At 43.1% G+C, this 20,049-nt stretch overlaps 1 protein-coding gene across 4 annotated transcripts in view; it reads right to left on the bottom strand.

The window, feature by feature from the left end:
- Window positions 1-3,128: 3,128 nt before the first annotated feature.
- The window catches only part of NOL4L (nucleolar protein 4 like), a 407,582-nt gene continuing 390,661 nt past the window's right edge, over window positions 3,129-20,049 (bottom strand). For all 4 annotated transcript variants that reach the window (XM_069243393.1, XM_069243394.1, XM_069243392.1 and 1 more), the window contains one exon: window positions 3,129-13,406. In XM_069243393.1, coding sequence (XP_069099494.1) covers window positions 13,204-13,406 — 203 coding nt within the window. In that variant the 3' untranslated portion in view covers window positions 3,129-13,203. The remainder of the gene's footprint in view (window positions 13,407-20,049) is intronic.

A 20,049-nucleotide genomic window follows, 5' to 3' on the forward strand; every position in this document is an offset into this window, starting at 1 on the left:
AGAACCTGGGGTGGGGTGATGGCAGCAGGGTATTGTCCTGTGCACAGGAGCCCCAGTGCAGGGCTTGGACCAGGCCCCGAGTAGGACATCTGTAAAGGCTTCATTAAAAGGAAGTAATGGTTCTGTAGGGGCATCTCCTGGTTGAAGCACCTCCGTCAAGACGTTTGTCTTGACGGCCACTGAAGGCATCATAAGGTTCAGGACCTCAGCCGCCCTTTTCACCATAAATGATAAAGGCACCCTCCTCCGTAGCCACTGTAGGGCCAGGCCAGTGTCTGGAGAGGTGTCTAGTCCACTGGTATCTGTCATATCCTCGTACCAGTTGTCCTCTGTCTCTTCTAACTGGTATCCATAAGTTTCCACAGATCCCTCCCATTGTCCCCCCAGTCCAGGTGTGTCATACGATTAAGGCACTAGCTCTGTTGTGGGGAGTGCCAACACCCCTCTCTTTCCCCGACAGTGTGAATGGCAATAGGAATGGTGCTACCATGGTACGTAGGCTCTGGAGCAGGTGCTGGGGAAGGTTGAGGAGGCTCGATCTGCGCTGCTGTAGATCCAAGGGGGCCTGACTGGCGCAAGAGGGAAAGAGGGGGATGCAAACCCACCCGCAGAAGACCAGTAGGGGACCCTCCCAAACCAGCGGGTCAAAGGCACTCTAGCAGTCAAGGACCTACCAAATATGAGGTGCATGGCCTCATAAAATTTGCATAGTTGGGCAGGGGTCACTCTGGCGCCTGGAAACTCTGGCAGCTGCAGAGATGACCTAGGCCTTGAGTGCAGATGATGTTCCCTCATCTTATTGGATAACTTTGATGGACGTGGCAAAGTCTAGGATCTCTTCAACTGTTTCTTACTCTTCTTGTGTTGTTGGGACTTACCTGATTTTACCAACAACTCTGACGCTGAGTGCTTGGAGTGGCTCTGCAACTGATCTTGTGACCTTCCTCCCGACCGAGATCATTGCGCTTTCACGTATCGAGCAGCGATCACATTAAGGGACTGCTCCCTCAACACCTTGGGGTGCACGGCGTGGCAATCGAGGCAGGTCTTGTTATAGTGGTTGTGCTCAAAACATCAGAAGCAGACCAAATGTAGGTCTGGCACCAACATCTATTGATGACAGGCACCACAGGGCTTGAAACCAGACTTTCTAGTGGACATCTAAACACACCAGTAGACAAAGTCTAAATAAAACTCTTGCCAAAACATTGAAAAACAGTCAAAGAAGTAAGGGGATAGCTCGTCTCCAGATCTGTGCTCACTGATGTGGAAAGAAAATAAGACATCAATCAGTGTGCTGGTGGCGGCTATATGAGCACTGCACATGCCACTTCTGGCACGGACGATGTCACTGACACCTTGTGGAGCCAAAGGGTGCCACCTACTGGTAAGCAGGGGTACTGCTCACGAAACATTTCTGGACCCAGTCTGGCAAATATTCTAAGGGAAGCAATCTGCTGCTAGAATTCTCTATCAGACGTGAGATGAGCATGTGACCACAAAGAATAGTTGCTAGAATCCTGTGTGGTCTGAGCCTCGTGAGTGGTCAAGGAGTGGGGAACACAGAGCAGCCTCAGGGCTGAGGAGGTGGAGTCAGAAGTAGTTTGACTGATTCTGTAATCCCAGCCTTGATAACAGGCGTCTTTCTGGTGTCTCTGGGAGTGTCCGGCGTTGGAGGATTCTCTTGAAGGTGGGGAGGTAGGAGGGGGCAGCAGAATCCAGTTTCCTTAGTCAGAGACTTACCAGAGGCCATTTAGCACAGATACCTTTGGGGCTTGACTACCGCCAAATCCTTCTCCCACATGGGCCCCGACTGTCTGTACTCCATTTGATGGGAGCTTAATGAGTCGTGTGGACTAGCAACACTGTGAACTAGAAACACTGTGAACAGATACACAGGATCTTTGAAATGTACTGGTTTTATCTTCCAGTTACATCTTTGTGAAGTGTGGCATGAAAGCCTCATGTTCACTTTCCAGCGTCATGGAGAAGTACAAAGCAAGAGCCATCATGAATCAACACAATGCCCAATATTGATTGTGGCTTACAGAAGGGGAAAAGGGCCATATGCAGTTTATCAATGCATTGTGCACAGATCTGGCACCAAGACAGTAATTACTGCGAGTCTGATAACCATAGTCAAGTTAATAGGAGCAAAAGAAACGATGGGCAGGTTTTATATTGTGAAATGGCAGTCGAAGGAGACCAACAAAGCTGGGCTAGCGCCGTTTTGCTTTAAGTTTAATGCTACAGAGTGCATCACAATGCTAGAAAAGTCATTGAGGCACTCAACCTGCAGGGGAGATCCAGTTTGAGTTATTAAGTTTATCTCACACAAGACTCCAAGCTGAGTCTTTGGCAAAAGAGAAGATTACAGTCATTGGAGCTATGAAGAGGCTGAAGATGAAACTTGTGACAGTTGGTGGGTGAAACTTTTTCAGTACCGCAGAAGGCTCTTAGGGATAAAACTGAGAGCGGAAAAAAAACTGCAACAGTCAACAGGAGTGTAATTAAAAATCTGGGAAGTTGTGGCCTAATGAAGTGGATGGACTGCTCCTAGTACTCAATATTTTACTATGCACCAATGCATTTATTAAACGGTGATGTTACTTCAGTGTAAAAGAGAACCCATTACCAAAGATGGAGAATAATTCAGCCATGTGAATCTATAGACGATCCAGCCCTGGAGAATGACACTTCTTGAGACATGGCAATACAAAGGCTGCATATACCAAGCACTGGGTGGCTGCGCACCGGGCTGAATGAGCAATAAGAGTTGGGGTCTACTGCAGTAAACTGTTCATGACATCCCGAGAATGGTCTGCAATCTGGGCACTGAAGCAACATATAACCGACCATCGGCGGGCTCTGAGCTGGGTGTTCACTAAGAGAAAGAGATGTAGGTTCTTGTCTACAGAATGCTGGGAGAAAAAGTATCATGGCTGCCTACTCTGCGCTTGGATCCGCCTGTCGCTAGCGGCGTACCCACATGCTTATTAAAACTCGTATTTGTCCTCGGGTACATGCTCGGGATTCTCACAGGTCCAACTGCACTTGTGCTGAAAGAATAAAATATTAATTTCCTATCAGTTGTATAAGGCAATCGCGGGAAATATAGAAACCGGGGACTCAGTCGGACAGTGTGTTCTTTATTTAGTAGATTCAGTCTTATATGATATACAGATTAAAGGAAAAAAGGATTCCACATATTATGAAATCAGTGCATTTTAGCAAGTAATACCATGGAGAGAAGAGCTCACTGGTCTGTTAAGTGGTAGGGGCCTGTGCTAATCATTCCACGTTGCATCACATATAATATTGACACACATTCTAAGAATTAAAATATTAAGCCACATTTACTTTAAAAATCCACCGTATATAACACAATAAATATTAATTTCATAGATAAAGCATTGAAGAGGAAGTCCTCGTCTGCTTAAAAGACTCGCACTTAGCAGTAGGGAATTCAAGACTGAGCAGTGACAGTGGAGTAAAGTTACCGTCTTTTGAAGTCGTATTAAGTGCCATATGCTTTGGAAATCTCCCCAGAGGTCAGTGTCCTCACACATTACCTGCTGCACCTCACACCATCGTCTCAGGTTAGTTGTGAGCAGAGAGCATTCATCATGGCTCCGACCTCCGCTCCCAGGCCTGTCCTAAGACTCTGCCTTCAGGCTTTTGCCTTGACTTCGTGTAATAAAGAAACTGTCACCTGGACCGAAGGTCTGCAGATTGGCCCTCCTTACAATCAAAATATTCAAAATGTCCGTTCTAGCAGCAAAGAACTGACGACGTTTTCAATAAGCACGCATTAAAAACACAACAGCCACCGTGTGTTTACTTCAATCCAGAAAGCTCAGTTGTTGAAATCTGGGGACAGATTTGCCACTGCAGATTCTCATCGATTCTCAGCAGCATCTTCTGAACTTGCCAGAGTCCAGAGAGAGAGGTACTGTGTGATGACGGGAGGTACCAGAGGGCTTTGCGGGCAGCCTGAGTGAGAGGTATGGTGAAGTGAGCAATGCAGGAAGGGACAGTGTGCGACTTAGCAAAGCAGAGAAGATTCATGAGGGTCCCTTCCTCTTCGAAGGCTGGGCTTGCAGACCACAGAGGAACCAGGGTTCTGTACATGTAAACAGCACACTTTCACTGAGTCCAAGATCAGGAGAATTACAAAGATTCACATTGGTCTTTAGGTAGCGAGAGAAGGGGGACTTGGGCGTTCAGCTAAAAAAAACAACAAAGTCCAACTATTTACCAAAGCACCACTAAATGATATAAAAAATTAGACACTGGACGGCCTTCAGTTTGTTTTCTGGTGAAATACAATGCAGCATTTTAAAAAGTTGTACAAAAAAATTACAAATCAGGGGACGTTCTGCCCTCTGAGGTCAAAGCAGCATTTTCAGAATAAACAATGGAAAATCCGGTAGCCCACAGGGGAGAAAAAAGGCCATTTTGATTGCTAAGGTTAGCCGGGAGTGAATTTGTAGATCAACTGTTGGCTTCGGCCCTGGTAAGGCTTTCGCATGGAGTGGACGTGTACTATTGGATTTTTCAGGTGGACATACGGTTTAATTTCTAATCTTTCACAAATCCAAGTTCCTGTTAAATCTGTAGTTTCTACCAATAACGTGCTCTGTCTCATCCAAGATGATAAATTGAGAAAGCAGAGTGACTGACTAGTCAACTGTGAATGTTTTCGCTTTTACGTTTATTTCTGGCCTTTTCTACAGAGTGAATTTTTAGGTTCGAATGAGGCTAGAGCAGCCTTCCTCACTCCAAGTGGCAGATTTATTAAAGGGTTGCGCCGGCGCAAAGTGATGCAAAGCATCAGAATCTCTTGCAAGATATTTACTTTCCAGAGCGAAAGGTATTTTGCATTGGGGAAAAATGTCTTTTTTCAGCGGCAATAGGGCTTTACTTTCTTATGTGGACCTTTTTACTCAGGTTTTGAGACAAACCCTGATTTACTAAGTTAGTCGGAGAGGGCTATGTGCCAAAAAAACAATAATGCCACCTAGAAGCAGACGCTTACTTGGGAGAAATATTTTTGCATCTCTACCCATTCCCCAGGTTGCATGTGTGCTGCACTGTAAAATCTAATGTGTAATATTTTACAATTTGTCTAGGCCTAGGATTTTGTACTGAAAGGACATGCTTCCAGAACAAAACCTATGCTAAACATGACAAACACACCAGTATGCAGAATGAGCAACAGCAGGCCAGTTTTAATAAATATGGGCCTGTGCTGCTTTCGTCTCCTTGCACAAATCAGAATACCAACTTTGATTGCTCAAAAAACATACTAAATCTGCCCCTAGTGCTAATGTGCTCATAAATAGCGTCAAGACTAGAGAAACAGCCCTGAAATCAAAAGCACGTCAGTAGCTGGTGCATCGTCTTCTGCTAACCTCAGGGCCTCATTTACAAGCCCCTAGCAGCACAGTCACTGGAGCGTCATTTTTTTTAAGCTCCGGTGGCGCTGTGTGCCCGCAACACCCATGGAATCTGATGCATTTCTAGATTTACAAGGCTGGCAATGTGCCAGATTCCTACGCCACCTCAGGGATGGTGTTCAAGTGGCGCAATTTTTCCTATTTCTATGTGTACTGCATCCTGCAGCACCCATTAAGAGGAAAACACCATTCATAAATGTTTATGTGCAGGAAGGTGTCTCTTCCTGCACATAAACAAGCATCCCTGCAACACAGGCACCCTTGCCCCATGGTGTAAGGGTGCCTGTGTTGGCACTGGGGCAGCACTTTGGGCACCAGCGTAGAGGGAAGTACAGAGATGTGTTGTATTTCTGTAAATACGACGTATCCCTACACTTTCAAAATGGCGCAGCGCAGCAGCCTTTTTTGCAGCGCCACACTGCACCTTTTTTTTTTTTGTAGATGAGCCCCTCGGTCTGTTCACGGCAGTGTCATTTTGGACTGGAATCACTAAGGGTTGCGCAAGTGGTGATGCACAATTTTGCACTGATACGCAGGTCTTTTACATGTTAAGTAAATGGACGCAATGCTATGCACCCTGATCCACTGTATCTCATCGATAAGTATTGTGGGGCAGCACAATACAACATTAGGCCATCAAGTTATGAGCCTTGCTATTAACACTGGCACCCCAAGTTCAATAAGATCTACAAATATAGCATGCTAGAAGGTGTTACAGAGTCACTATAATGTCCTATGAAACGGTGTCAAACTGCCCATGCTCATGGCAAGCAGTGGCCACAAATGTTCTCTTTTGTGCTATTCCGCCAGTTGGGAATAAAAGTTATTCTCTGCAGGCGGAATTAAACTGCTGCCGAAGGCCAAATTGAGCAATCCTTCATGCTAAACCTCGACCCTGTTCTAAGAGAGATGTTGCAATGGCTTGTTGCCTCTCACTACTTCACCACATGGTATATGTGCTCTATCCGGAGTTTATGGGATGCGTGGCAGCAGGACAGGAAGAGGTGAGACAATACAGAGAAGTGGCAGTGACTGCTGTGAAGGTGGGAAGGGGAAAGGAGCGAGAAGGAACATTCCTATAATGTATGTAGTACGGCCATGAACACAATCTATTCTCATCTCCGAAGAGGGGCTTGATCCCAGTTCAAGAACACGAGGACGGTATACGAGGTCGGGTAACCTTTCAGGAATGGGGTACCAGGTTTCTCACTGACAGGGCCCCAGTGAAGCATTAACTCCACTTTGAAAGCTCCACTCTCCAGGTCCAGGGTGCAATGGGGACCCTTCTTTGGAATACATCCAATCAGGGTGGTTGCCATCATGAGTCCTTTGATATGCTTCTGCGGCACCATAATCTTGCTAAAGGTTTCACAAAGAATTAAAGTAGCTTCTTATTCGAAATAACCACTCTTGGTGAGCTACTGAAGCAGACATTGAATCTACACGAGCACCAATTATCTAAAATGAAGTTAGCCATTAATAAACAAAAACATAGCTGCTACATCAAGGCTGTCATGTGGGTAAAATACCAGAAAAGCTCAGGAAAAGGTTTGCTTGACGGTGGACCCTTCCAATCAGGTTTGCAAGCAGGATTATTTTGTGTGTGTGTGGGGGGGGGGAGATGGGTGTAATGCAAGAGGTCTAAGTGAGGAAAGAAGGTAGACAACTGCCCCTGCTTAAACCTCATGAGGTTGTAAGGTTGAATGTTTACTGTTCTTGAACATACAATATCTGCCTGCAAGTGTTTGCATAAGTTCTAAAAGACAGCCACAGATAAGTGGAAACACCACATGTGGTGGAAAGATTTTACAACTAAAAAATAACGTGAACCTCCCAAGACCCGTTTTTCCATTTTTACCAATCTGAATTATGGAACAGTCAGACCAGACCACTGTGGCCCAGCAATACAAAGAACAGACATATTCTGTTTACATATAGCCTTCGCATCTCATGTTACGAAGATATACACAAACATCATGTGGAATACACATCAAAATAAATTTGGGCACCTCGTATTAAAAACATCTAAATGCACATATGTTCTCTGATTTAAAACAGATAGACTGCAAGAAAGAAATTCCAAGTACAAACTGCTTCACAACTGCATGGGTGAAAAACGTCACCAGAGGGCACGACCCCTGGTGCTTGAAGAAACGAGCCCTACACGGAAAATCCCCTCTATATTGGCACAAAGTGCTCACACTCAATGTTGTGTTCTCCTACTGCTGGCACTACGCTGACCTTCCTCTTCTCAATGCTGCCCAAGTGGAACATTTCTTCTTTTTAGAGATGCTGAGGGTAGGATTACTACCTTCATCACTAATTCCTTCTCGAGGCCCTCTGTGCTTCTCAGTGGTGTCCTAAAGAGTATCTACCTTGTCTCCTCAGTATCCAGAGTTGGTCCATAAACCTTTGATGTTGCCCTTCTCCAGCATGTCACAGAAATCGTAAAGCTGCTGAAGCCTGCCAGTATGATCATGTGAACCCTCATCAGTGGGAAAGGACTTGAAAACTGTAAGCACAGAAGTCAATCCACTTTGAAGGACACACATGGCGACAACTAGCTGTATATAGGTCTTCATCTACTCTCCTGAAGGCTCCCAAGACGACTGATCATGAGAAATTGGAAAGCAGACTTTTAACTGGTGACCTAATATTACCTAAAGGAACCACCAACGGGAGACTAAAGGACCACCCTCCTGGCACGCGAGGGAGATACTTCCATTCTGTGTTACTTTGCTGAACAATTTCCTATTCCCTGGCATAGGTTTGGTTAGTGTGGTCTTTTGAGGTTTGAGCTGTGGTATGTGTTAGCAGCAGGTTTAGATATTGCACAAAGTAGAGAACTATAGCTTCTCCGTCAATTGTGAACTTGGTCCAAAATTAGCCACACAAGAATGCTTTGTGAACAGTTTTTACAACCTGTCCGAATATGGCTCAACTTCTCATAGACTATCCACCCCTAATGTGAGGGAGCGGAGGTACAATAGTGTTCCATTGCCATACTTTGTCAGCAATCCAAGTATTTGTCACAAATGTACAGGTCCATTTTTATGGAACAAATATGCATAGTATACGCATCCTATTCTTCCACACTTCATCTTGAAGCTGCCTGCTCTGGAAAGGTCAGCATTTTCACTTTAATGTTATCCTCTGTTTGAACAGTGAACCCTACCACAAAAGCACAATTCAGTTGGGCTTCAAGACTGGCTTTACTCAAAGAGAAACTTAATCAATTGTGAATCAACAGCAGAGGTCATTACCCCTGCTGATACAGGAGAGGTATGGTGACTGTTTATGACTGACTTGTTAAATGTAAATGGGAATAGATCATCAGGAGTTTCTCACTGGCCTGTTAATAAAGGGGAGCAATGGCAGAATGGCCTTGTGGGCAATACAAGGAATTTATGGTTCCAAAAAGTCTGATGAAAGGAAATGTAGGTAAGAAAAGTGTGTTTTCCCGGATGAACAGAGATGTTGGCAGCATTTTGGCAAAGCTAATGAATTTGCAAAAACTGTAAACAGAATAATTATCTGAATTATATTTTAAGGAACTGAATTATTTGAGCACTTAGGTAATATAGAGAAACTACTGGACAATTACAATTTTTTCAGTTCAAGAAATGCCCAATTATGAGAGCTGACATTACATTATAGGGTTTTGGATTGTTTGATTATTCTATAACTTATTATGGGTGGCGGATGAGGATTGTCTGTGATCTCCGACCTTTTGTTGGGGGACTGGTCATTTGGTTTGATTGGGAAGGGAAAAGAAAGTGGTTTAGCTGTGATAGATTGCTCTTTAAAGAAGAAGGCAAGACAGGAGATTTTCGTTGGCCTCCTGAAATGATAAGGACTGTCTGGTTTCAAAGGACTGATGAAAGAAATGGAACAGGTTTGTTCTGGTTTTTCCGTTAAAGAGTTTGGATTGTTATTTTCTGGAACTCCTCAATAAGTAGTACAGGCATGGTTTGCTTTTTTCACTGTCTTGTTTAATGCACCGAGATGATGTGGCTTGGTCTGGAGATTTTGAATGAAGAGAAATCACTGCATTTTGTTTCTAACAGAGCTTTTGAGGAGAGGCATTTGTTTGATTTTGGTGTGATCTTTGGCCTGCTGAACGCCATTTATAAGAGATGTTTGGTTTAGACAGACAACGTGCATGAAGGCAGGTAGTAAGGATTTAATCACCGGCTTGTTGAAGAGAGACACACGTTTCATTTGGATAGAGTACTAGTGGGAGGCAGCAGAGAAGTGACTGGGTCCTGATCACTGGCCTGTTGTATTGTGACAGGTGTTTGGTTTGAATAGACGTCCGTAACAAGGCAGGTGGATTGCTTTTAACAAAAGTATTTCTGGGAGGCAGTGTTTTGGTCCTGATTTCTGACCTGCTGAAGGGTAACAGAAATGGTTTGGTTTGGGTAGACTGGTTGCAGGTGATCATCAATGGCCTGTTGATGGGAGATGACAGTGGTTCCGTTTGGATAGGCTTCCTATAGGAAGGCAATTCATTTGGTCCTGATCAAATTATCAATGGGTCAAATGATAAATTTGTTTTGTTAGCGAGGCAAAAACGGATTGGTCCTGTTTACTGGCCAATTGTAACAAGACAGAACAGTCTAATTTAAAACAACCTCTCAGTGTGACACCAGACTGAAGTATTCATGTCTAACAAATGGGTGGAAGACTGGTGTAGCTCTGATCACTTGTTGCAGGAGTGAAAGATTATTCAATTCAATGGGACTTGTTGAAGACTGTGTTGGTCTACTTCTTTTCTTTTGATTTATGTAGTTTTTTTTACTTCTGTCTCTGTAAATTCTAAACAAATGGTTTGGTTTACATTGGCCTGCTCAAACGAATTGAATGGAGTTTAGCTATTTTCAGAATTTTAGCGGAGGCTAATCAGTTTTATTTAAAAATTGTGTCTTTGGAAAGACAGTTTGGTTTCAAAGGTTTGTGAACAGAAGACTAGGCTGTCTTAGGCCCAGTTGTTCAGTTACTTGATTACTGCTGAGGAGTTTATGGCACAGCACAATGTAATGAGGTGTCATGGTACTGTTTTAATTGATCTGTCATAGAGAATAGTTGATTTCTTGCCTGCTGAAGAAATGGTCAATTGATTTGCTGCTGCGTGGCTGTTATACCAATGCAGATGGGTTTATAGGTAAGCTGAAGGATTCAAGTATGGGTTGGCTCTGATCGTCAGGTAAGGTTGAAACTCTTGTTTTATATTTAACAAACAATTTCACAAGAGATGTGGTTAATGACGTCAGATTGGGCTGCTGAAATAAAACGGACTCTCGGATAACCTTTTTAATGGGGCTGTGCTGGCTTTCACTGATCCGCTGAAAAGAACTTGGAATGGTTCTGCTTTGTTAGTTGAAGGAAGTTGGGTTAGTGTGGTTTTGATGGCCCTGCTGTAGGTAGCGCGATGTGAAGGTGCAATATCTAAACCATTTGTTGAATGAATATTTTATTGGTCGGATTTCCCTGTTTGATTTGTCAAGAATGGTGGGGGTGTTTTCTTTCCAGTTGACTTGTTGAAAGTATATCAAGATGATGTAGTCCTATGTGACTGTGACTTATGAGATGTAGCTGATATAGGTTTGGTGTGGCTATTCAGGATAGTGGCTGAAAGGACCTGAGGAAGAAAGAGCCAGTTTGCTTCTGAGTCGCTGTTGAGGTCGATGAGGAAACTGTACCTGAATCCTCCTTTCAAGAGAAACAGGTACTTGGTTGTACGTAGATGGCCTGTTAAACATGGAGTGGGTTGGTTATGTTAAACCCATAGGAACAGGCAAAATAAGTTGTTCCTGACTTGATAGTTGGGGTGGTGTTCTTCTAACCGGCCTAATGACGGGAGACATCAGGTTCCGCGACTCGGCAACGAAAGAGAGAGGATAAAATGTTTTTCCTGATCGTTTGAAGCAGGAGATGAGGGACATTTTATTCTGATTTTCCATGTGAAGAATGACGTGGATGGTTTAGTTCCAGGTATTTTAAAAAGACTGATAGAGATTTTGGTAGCATCGGTCCCATTAAGACTAAAGCAAATGGTTCAGTACTGTCTGGCTTTCTGAAGTGCATTTTGGTATTTACTATTCTTTTGGTGGAGGTGGAACCTTCTTATTGGGCTTTTCAGACTGATGGCTTCATTATGCTTGACGTTTTAAAGGGAGAGAGAACTGTTTGTTGTAGGTAAGAAATGAGACAGGCATGTTTTTCATTGCTGACAATGTATCTGATATTTTTGGTGGTTGTGAGTACTATTACATCAAATACTTTCTGAGCTGGAAATGAAATGGCTGAACTTATAGTAAACATTGTAATGCAATTTTGCCTAAACAAACCTAGTTAAATGTCTAGCAGTACAGGTTTTATCTGGTTTCGGTAAGTTTCCTGTAATGAAATGTGGGATATTTCTTTCTCCAGCCTTAAAGAAGATACAGGGAGGTAACTTGACAGAACCCACTAAACTATGTTTGGGCTTCATTGAAATGTCTCAATTCCTCTTATAGTTAGATATCACACAGTCGATCCAACCTAACAGCAGCATCCTCTGTCTCCAAGGGTACCCAAAAGCCTCAGTTAATTTGACACTTGCAATAAGTGTCAGACAGAAAATGTGAGCCTTCTGCCTCCGTGAACTTTTTGAAGAAGTAGGGATATTAAAAAAAATTGAATAAGTTGCTGTCTGCTATGTAGGTGTTTGAGTGTGTGGGGACTAGACAGTTTTGCGAGGGAAGTCCAAGGTATTTTCCACCTGAGTATGGTTGGCTCTTATCCTGTCAGAAAGAGGTGCTAAAATGATTTCCTATAGAAGTCAGTTGGCCTTTCTCCATGACTAGTTCCAGTCCTTTATATTGGTTTCAATTCCTTCAGTACAGAATATTAGCGGGAGTGTGCAGATTTGGATAGGTTTCTGTTTGGTTCAGGCTGATGGGTGCGGACGGGCATTATGGCATGTCACCCTTCTGGGTTTCTGCTTTTAACAATTAAAAGTGAGGGTGAATGAGATATGATAGATCACTAAAGTACTACTGCAGACATCCAGACTGAGGTTTCTTAGAGTGTTGCATGGGAAATGTTTAAGTGGAGCACTAGATCACAGAGTACGCACCGTCAAAAGACAAGGCTTCTCACTGTTCAGTTCTAAAGTGGTCCTCTTTAAAAGCAGTTTCAATCCAGGCTGAACCAAAATGGAATGGTGAGGCCCATTCCGCACACGTTTGCTTGAACCTCGGCCCAACGTTTGAAGTGATATGGAATGTTAACATTTTCGTGTGAGAGAAACATATATTCTGTACAAATGCAAAAAAATCCATTTTCAGAAAAAATAAATTACAAAGGGAGATTTTACCCTCAATAAATATGTGATTCTGCCTAGCTAAAACTTGGAAGGTGATTATCTGGGGATGGGACCACAAGGATCATTCTAAATACATCCGCAGCCCCAATCACGCAAAGGCTCTTCCGGAGGCTCTCAGACTGCAGTGTGCCTCTGCAGTTCGAGACATCTCAGTGCTGCAGATCCAGGGGTTCTTCCCGCTAGAAGAGTTGAGCTCAAATCCAAAATATGATCTCATGCTCAAAGTCCCAGATGCTCCAGCGGTGAAGAATCAGCACCGTCCAAATCCACCTTTAAAATAGAATGTATGAGCTAGTCGATGGTTGGACGACAGGTCCTGAGGGGAGCCATGCTCCACAGGGTCTTCTGCAAGAAGAGTCAAACAGAGACCATTAGTCAATTTTGCTGCAATATGAGGTTTTCCAGTTCATCTGCAGAGCGGAGGAGAAAGGCGGCTGATTCCCGATAGCCAGCAATCAGTTGCCGTACAGCGCTGATTTCTGTGGGACTCAGCTGAGCTGTGGGTATTCCTCGGGTGCTGCTGTTGTTTGAAGGGGCAGTGTTGGAGACTACAGCTTTCATACTGAGATCTGTAGGCCCTGTACACAAACGAGATAATAAAGGAAGAGTTATAGTATAAATACCGTCATCAGCATAACAAGGCGAAAATAAGCATTACCATTGAGAAAAAATCTAAAAAGCAAAGAATGTAACACATTCCATTCAGGTTCAAAGGGCGATCTCCAGAGAATACAAAGTCATACAAGGGACCAATGAAGGATCCTAGAAACTAAAGGTTAGTCGCCACAGAAACTGCCTGTATTCTTAGTCGTCCGACGGCTAGCACTTAAGCACCGACACCTGGGAGAGGCTTCCTCTGCCCACTCCCCTGTCCTCGGTTATATCTTCTGAACTGCAAAGCACGGTATATTATTGCTAAGAAGTAGTGCGTTATGTGTGAATGAAGAGCCTGAGGCCCATATTTGTACTTTTTTGCGCCGCATTTGCATCATATTTTGATGCAAAAGCGGCACAGGCTTACAAAATATAATTGTATTTTGTAAGCTGATGCCGCTTTTGCGTCGAAAAATGATGCAAATGCAGTGCAAAAAAAGTATAAATATGGGCCTGAAAGACTAACCACACAGGAATTGTTGAAATGAACAATGTTTACTTATTGTTAATTTCCCACTCCTTTGCTCCAAAGTTTGGAAGGATTCTGGAACATTTAATGCAAAAGGCGGTGGACTGATTTTTCGTTCTACCTAAACAGATACAAGAGTCAGGTTTACAAACTCTATGGAGAGATGCTAAGGCAAAGGTCTCGTTGGTGGCTTCAATGCAAACATATCTCTGGCCTCCTTAACATTGACAGTATGGTCGCAAACATTCTTTGTAGAAGGAAGGTGATAACTTATAACTCTTCATATCCAGGAAGACTACTGAGTGGGCCACAAAAAGACACACTGGGCCATATTTATACTTTTTGACGCACAACTGCGCCAACGCAGTTGTGCGTCAAAAAAGTTAACGCCAGCTAACGCCATTCCAAAGCGCCATGCGGGCGCCTTATTTATTGAATTACGTTAGCCGGCGCTGCGGACTGGTGTGCGTCAAAAAAATGACCCACACCAGGCAGCGCCGGCGTAGGGGAAAATGGAGCTTGGGCGTCAAAAAATGGGGCAACTCAGGTCTGAGGCAAAATATTGGCCTCAACCCGATTTACGCAATTTTTTTCAACTCCCAACCCCCATTGAAATGACTCCTGTCTTAGCAAAGACAGGAGTCATGCCCCCTTGCCCAATGGCCATGCCCAGGGGACTTATGTCCCCTGGGCATGGTTATTGGGCATAGTGGCATGTAGGGGGGCACAAATCAGGCCCCCCTATGCCACAAAAAAACAAACAAAAAAATACTTACCTGAACTTACCTTAAGTTCCCTGGGAGGGGTCCCTCCATCCTTGGGCGTCCTCCTGGGGTGGGCAAGGGTGGCGGGGGTGTCCCTGGGGGCATGGGAGGGCACCTCTGGGCTCCTTCCGAGCCCACAGGTCCCTTAACGCCAGCCCTGACCAGGCATTAAAAAATGACGCAAAAGCGGCAGGACGTCATTTTTTCTGACCCGCCCACTCCCGTGCGTCATTTTTGCACGGGAGTTTAAATAAGGCGCACATGCCTTGGAGTCATTTTTTAGACGGGAACGCCTACCTTGCATATCATTAACGCAAGGTAGGTGTCCACGCTAAAAAATGACGCAAACTCCAAGATCTTTGGCGCTAGACGGGTCTAACGCCAAAGTATAAATATGGAGTTAGCTTTGCGTCGGATTTGCGTAAAAAAAAACTACGCAATTCCGGCGCAAACAGAGTATAAATATGCCCCACTGTTTTTAATTCCTAGTTTATATCAACCATAGGTTGCAAAAAAGTTAAGGGCTAATTGAGAGGCTTCTCTATCGAAAAGTGGAAGACTGTAAGAACACACCGAATATATTCTTTCATCTTAATTTTGACCTGGATTATGTGTTTTCCCATACTCAATTGGCTGTAATATATGTGTGACAAACATTTATTTTAATTCTTGATTGAGTGATCAAGGAAATAAAAGACAGCCCATCCTCTACAAGGCCCATCAGAGGGTCTGTGTTTTGCCCAACCGCCCAATCATGGAAACAAACCCATTTGATCTTGTATTGCTTCGTGACAGACATTTGTCTGTCTTGTTCAGCAATTTCTATTAAGTAAAAAAAGAGGAAAAATGTGGCTATGGCACGAAATTGCAAGAACAAACACTCAAAATTAATGTTTGAGGCTAGAGGTGCAGATTTTCACACTATCTCCGGGAAGAAAGTGTGCTTACCTGTAACCGTAGATGTCCTCCAGATGAATTTTCATTATAGTCAAGTAAGAACTTAATAGTCTTGCCCACATATGTTATCCTGACACACTTTTTAATAGTACATACAAACATACAAATCTGAGAACTCATTACAAAATAAAAATAAAGAATCATTTTGAAAGCCTGTCAAAGGATTATCAGTCTTTAGGTCTAGCCACAGACAGCTTTCAGCTGCTTATTGTCGAAAGAATTCTTGTGGCCCATACCAAAAACTACAGAGAACTTGGAGCCAGGGCCATTGCTTATCATTGGTTGTTGTTTGTGTCAATTTCATTATCATGCTTTTTATTCAGTGGCTTGTATTGACTTCTTCCACACCCTACTCCTCCGTTGCTCATTCAAGCCTCCATTCCGATGCAATTTTTTACATTTTTTTTAGGTTGCCATTTTCTTTTGAACAATTCAGTTTACAAAAAAAAACTTTTCATGCAAGAAAAAAAAAAAATAATAATTGTGTGTCGGATTTATACTTTTTTCGCGCCGCATTTTTGCGGCATTTTTTGATGCTAAAGTGGCTCAAACTTACAAAATTCAATTATATTTTGTACGTCTGCGCCGCTTTTGCATCAAAAAAATGACGTAAATGTGGGGCTAAAAAAACGTATACATCAAGGCCCTACGTTTTTTAATTTCCAGTCCAGGTGGCGGCCTTAATGATGAATGAAAAAAAATAATGGAAACATTCAAATGTGCAGGCATACGTGGTGATGCATGTACATCATCACAAATGTGTCTGTATACTTAATAATGTGGCCACCAGCAGCGTCATGATGCATACTCACTTATACATGCAGTCACGTTTTTTCTTTTTTTTTTTGCTGATGCTACACAGTATTGGCACAAATTATGTCAAAGCCAAAGGGTTGAAAAGAAAATATAACTTTAAGAAATTACGGGCACTACTTTCAGAAAAGTGAAAAAAAAAAAAACTTTCACAAACGTTTAAAGAAAAAATGAAGGGAAGAAAGATCATATAGACAGATATGCCACAGCCATTACACGTACTGTTCCTTTAAATATTACAATATCTCCAGTGTCCCATTATGCCACGTCAGTGACAGTTAACAAAGGAACCTAGTACAACGGTACCCATGTCTCTGTCTTTTCCTTCCACCGAGGAGAGTGTGTTGCATATGACTTTAATAAAGGTTTCTCTGGAGAAGAAGTTGGATTACAGTTCAATAACGTTTCCTTCTCCTCTAAGGGATCTTTATTAATAGTAATAGCACCGAATAGAATAGAAAGCACATCTCCTGAGAATGTGGGGAAAAGAAACTAAAAAATTTATACAATCCTCGCTCGCTCTCTAATGAGCGAAAATCCGTATCGGTCTGCAAAGACACTGCATCCATGACCACACCCGAAAACAAAGAGATATGAAGACGTCCAAACACCTTCAAAATGTGTCTGACGAAGTGCCTAATTTGCAAAACCGCACCATTTTCCGCGCGTCTTCGCTGAAATTCGTCTTCAATGTGACGACGTCCTCTGACCTGAAGTTACTCAGTCAAACGCAGAGCCGCACATTTATCAGTAACGTCCAAAAAGGTCACGACGAGTTCCTTCTTAAACTAAAATTCACGGATTTTTTTTAATATTTTTTTTTTTTAGTTTCCCGACTGTGAGCTGTGGCAACAGTGGAGCAAAACGTTGATGAACACACTGAGACACATTTGTAGCGGTTACCGTCTGAGGAACTGAAAATGTCTCATATCCAAAACACACACAACACCACCCTCTAGTGGCGGATAATTTAGTAGCAGGAGGCCCACATCTGACAACAATGGTATTTATATTTAATATTTGTGCTAATAACAATTGTATGTCTATTTAATATTTGTGCTAAGGACGTCTGTTGAGTGCATTGCGCTAGCTTCTGACAACCCCCTCTTCTTCCTGGAGGCAAGGCCCGCTCATATGTAACAAAACATGGGTAAAAGCCTTTGACAAGTCCGGCCCCCAGTTTTTTTAAGTAGCTCAGAAGACACTGAATGGAAGAGCACCATCTGAGAAAATGCTGGTTGAACTGAAAGGCGGAAAGCAGTGGAGATGATCGGTGGCTCCTGTGAAGCCTGAAAGGGCAGGAAACTGGGTCCCAACCTTTTGACTCCTGAGGACCCCCACTGAACCATTACTATAAGCCAGTGACCCCCAAGCAATTTTAATTTCAAACATTAAAACAGTAATTCACAAAAAATACACAAACAAGTACACACTAAACAAATACTGTAATTACAAAAGATAAAATTATTTCATATTAAAAAATATGCAAAAATCGAAACGTTTTAATGGGAAGGTTGGCACTGCATCTTGACGACTAACTTTTCAATGTTTGGTTTAATTTAGGAAAGTTGAATCCTCAGGTCAGATTCTACTTTCCCAAGCAATTTCTGCTTTCATTTTTTACGTACATAAGATCTATGAAAGCTTTTTTACATAAATATGTGATAGGGAAAGGGAGTAAAACCATGTGGGCCTCTCATCTTTTCAAAGCCTTTCTGTCACATATAATTCATTTGTTTTATAGCACCTCTCATACCAGTGTAGGGTGTCTGAGCACTTTACAGGGGACTACAAGGTGTAGAGTTCACATGTCATCCACAATGGTAGGCATTTTCTAAGAGTGCTTGGTCTGGAGAACCACAAACTCAGGATTCAGAACACAACACAGTGGTCAGTGTTGACATTAATAAGAATGTATTTCTACGCAAGCCAACCTTTTTTAGCAGCATAAGGAAGGTGAAAAACTGGGAAAAAACAACTTTCTAATTTATGCCATGCAGTTTGCTTGCAGGTCTTTAATGGCAGTTCATAGTTCACTGTGCTAGATTATAATTGTAACTTATTAACTGCACAGTAACAAAACAGTCTCTGTGACAAAAGCAGTAACCCACTGTGCTATGCACATAAAATACTGTCCTTTGCATGATACAAGTTCTTTACAGCAGGCATATTAACCATCTATGCTACCTTAGGACTACTGTAGGATTGTCACTCTCACATGACGATCCTCAGACAGATTGCAGACAGGTCAGGTTTCTACCAGCAGAGTCAACATACATAGATTAGTTCACACAACTCTAAACAGAACAAGTTAATCACAAGTTTGGTGGGGCAGGGGAACCGCCAATTTATGGCAGTACTCGTCTTTCCCAATGGGCCTTATTTAGATTCTGGTGGGTGCAAGGCATCAGCCAAAAAACAGCTGATGGCCCGTTCACATTAATTAGATCATATTATGGCCTTACGCACTCTAACTGGAGTGGACGGGTCACTTCACACTTTTGACAGATGTATGGCATCCCCCACACTGCCAAACTTTAAATCAGGCCCTAAGGGGTGTACTTATAGGCCCCTAGCGCCACAGGATCGTCACTTTCAGTGACGCTCCAGTGGCGCTAAGCACTGTGCTGTATTTACAAGGCCCCTTCCCACGCAACACTGTGCGTGGAAGGGGTGTGCAATGGGTGTTGCTGTGGGCGTGCCACAGCAACACCCATTGCTTTTGACGCTGCCTCAGATTTATGAAATTGCATAAACCTGAGTCAGTGCCAAAATCTAACATGGGCGCAATGGTGCAAAGAGGAGGCATGGCGCAACGAGGAGGAATACTTTTATTCCTCCTCGTTTTTTGCTTTTTCTATGCGTGCTGCAAAAGAGCAAAATGCCAGAAATGATTGCTTATTTGCGGGAAGGTGTCCCTTCCTGAACATAAAAAAATCACTTGAAAATGACGCTTTGACACTTTTGTGTGTGCTGCATTTTACAGCACACACAGAAGTGGTACAGCACCATTAGTGATTGTTTATGTGCAGGAAGGGACACCTTCTCGCACATAAACAATCAAACCCCTCAACGCAGACATCCTTGCACGATGGTGCAAGGATGCCTGCGTTGGCAGCTGGATTTAGCACCAGCGCAGTGGACAACACAGGGGTGCGCTGTATTCACTTAAATGCAGTGCATCCCTGCGTTTCTAAAGTGTCACAGCGCGGCGCTACCAAATTTGGCGCAGCACCATGCTGCGCCACTTTTCAATAAAGTTGGCCATAGGTCTCTAAGAGAACCTGCTGTAAAACGTTTTTAGAGGAAACCTGTATAGCCATTCCATAGAACTCAGATCATAGATAGAAAAGGATTTAGAGGAGCGAGATTGACAAGATGGGAGTTCAGACAGGGAGTGGATGGAAGCACCCGCGCTCAGGTTTCTGTGGTTAGAATTCTAAGCAGTTAAGGGCCTTTGGCACATTCCCAAGAGCTGTCCAACTGTAGTACACCTGGAATGTACTAAAGAACTTAGTAAGAAATAGGAATACAAATCTTTGGGTTTGAGTAGGTAATGTATAC

Source organism: Pleurodeles waltl, chromosome 7, assembly GCF_031143425.1.
Source record: "Pleurodeles waltl isolate 20211129_DDA chromosome 7, aPleWal1.hap1.20221129, whole genome shotgun sequence".
Lineage (NCBI taxonomy): Eukaryota > Metazoa > Chordata > Amphibia > Caudata > Salamandridae > Pleurodeles > Pleurodeles waltl.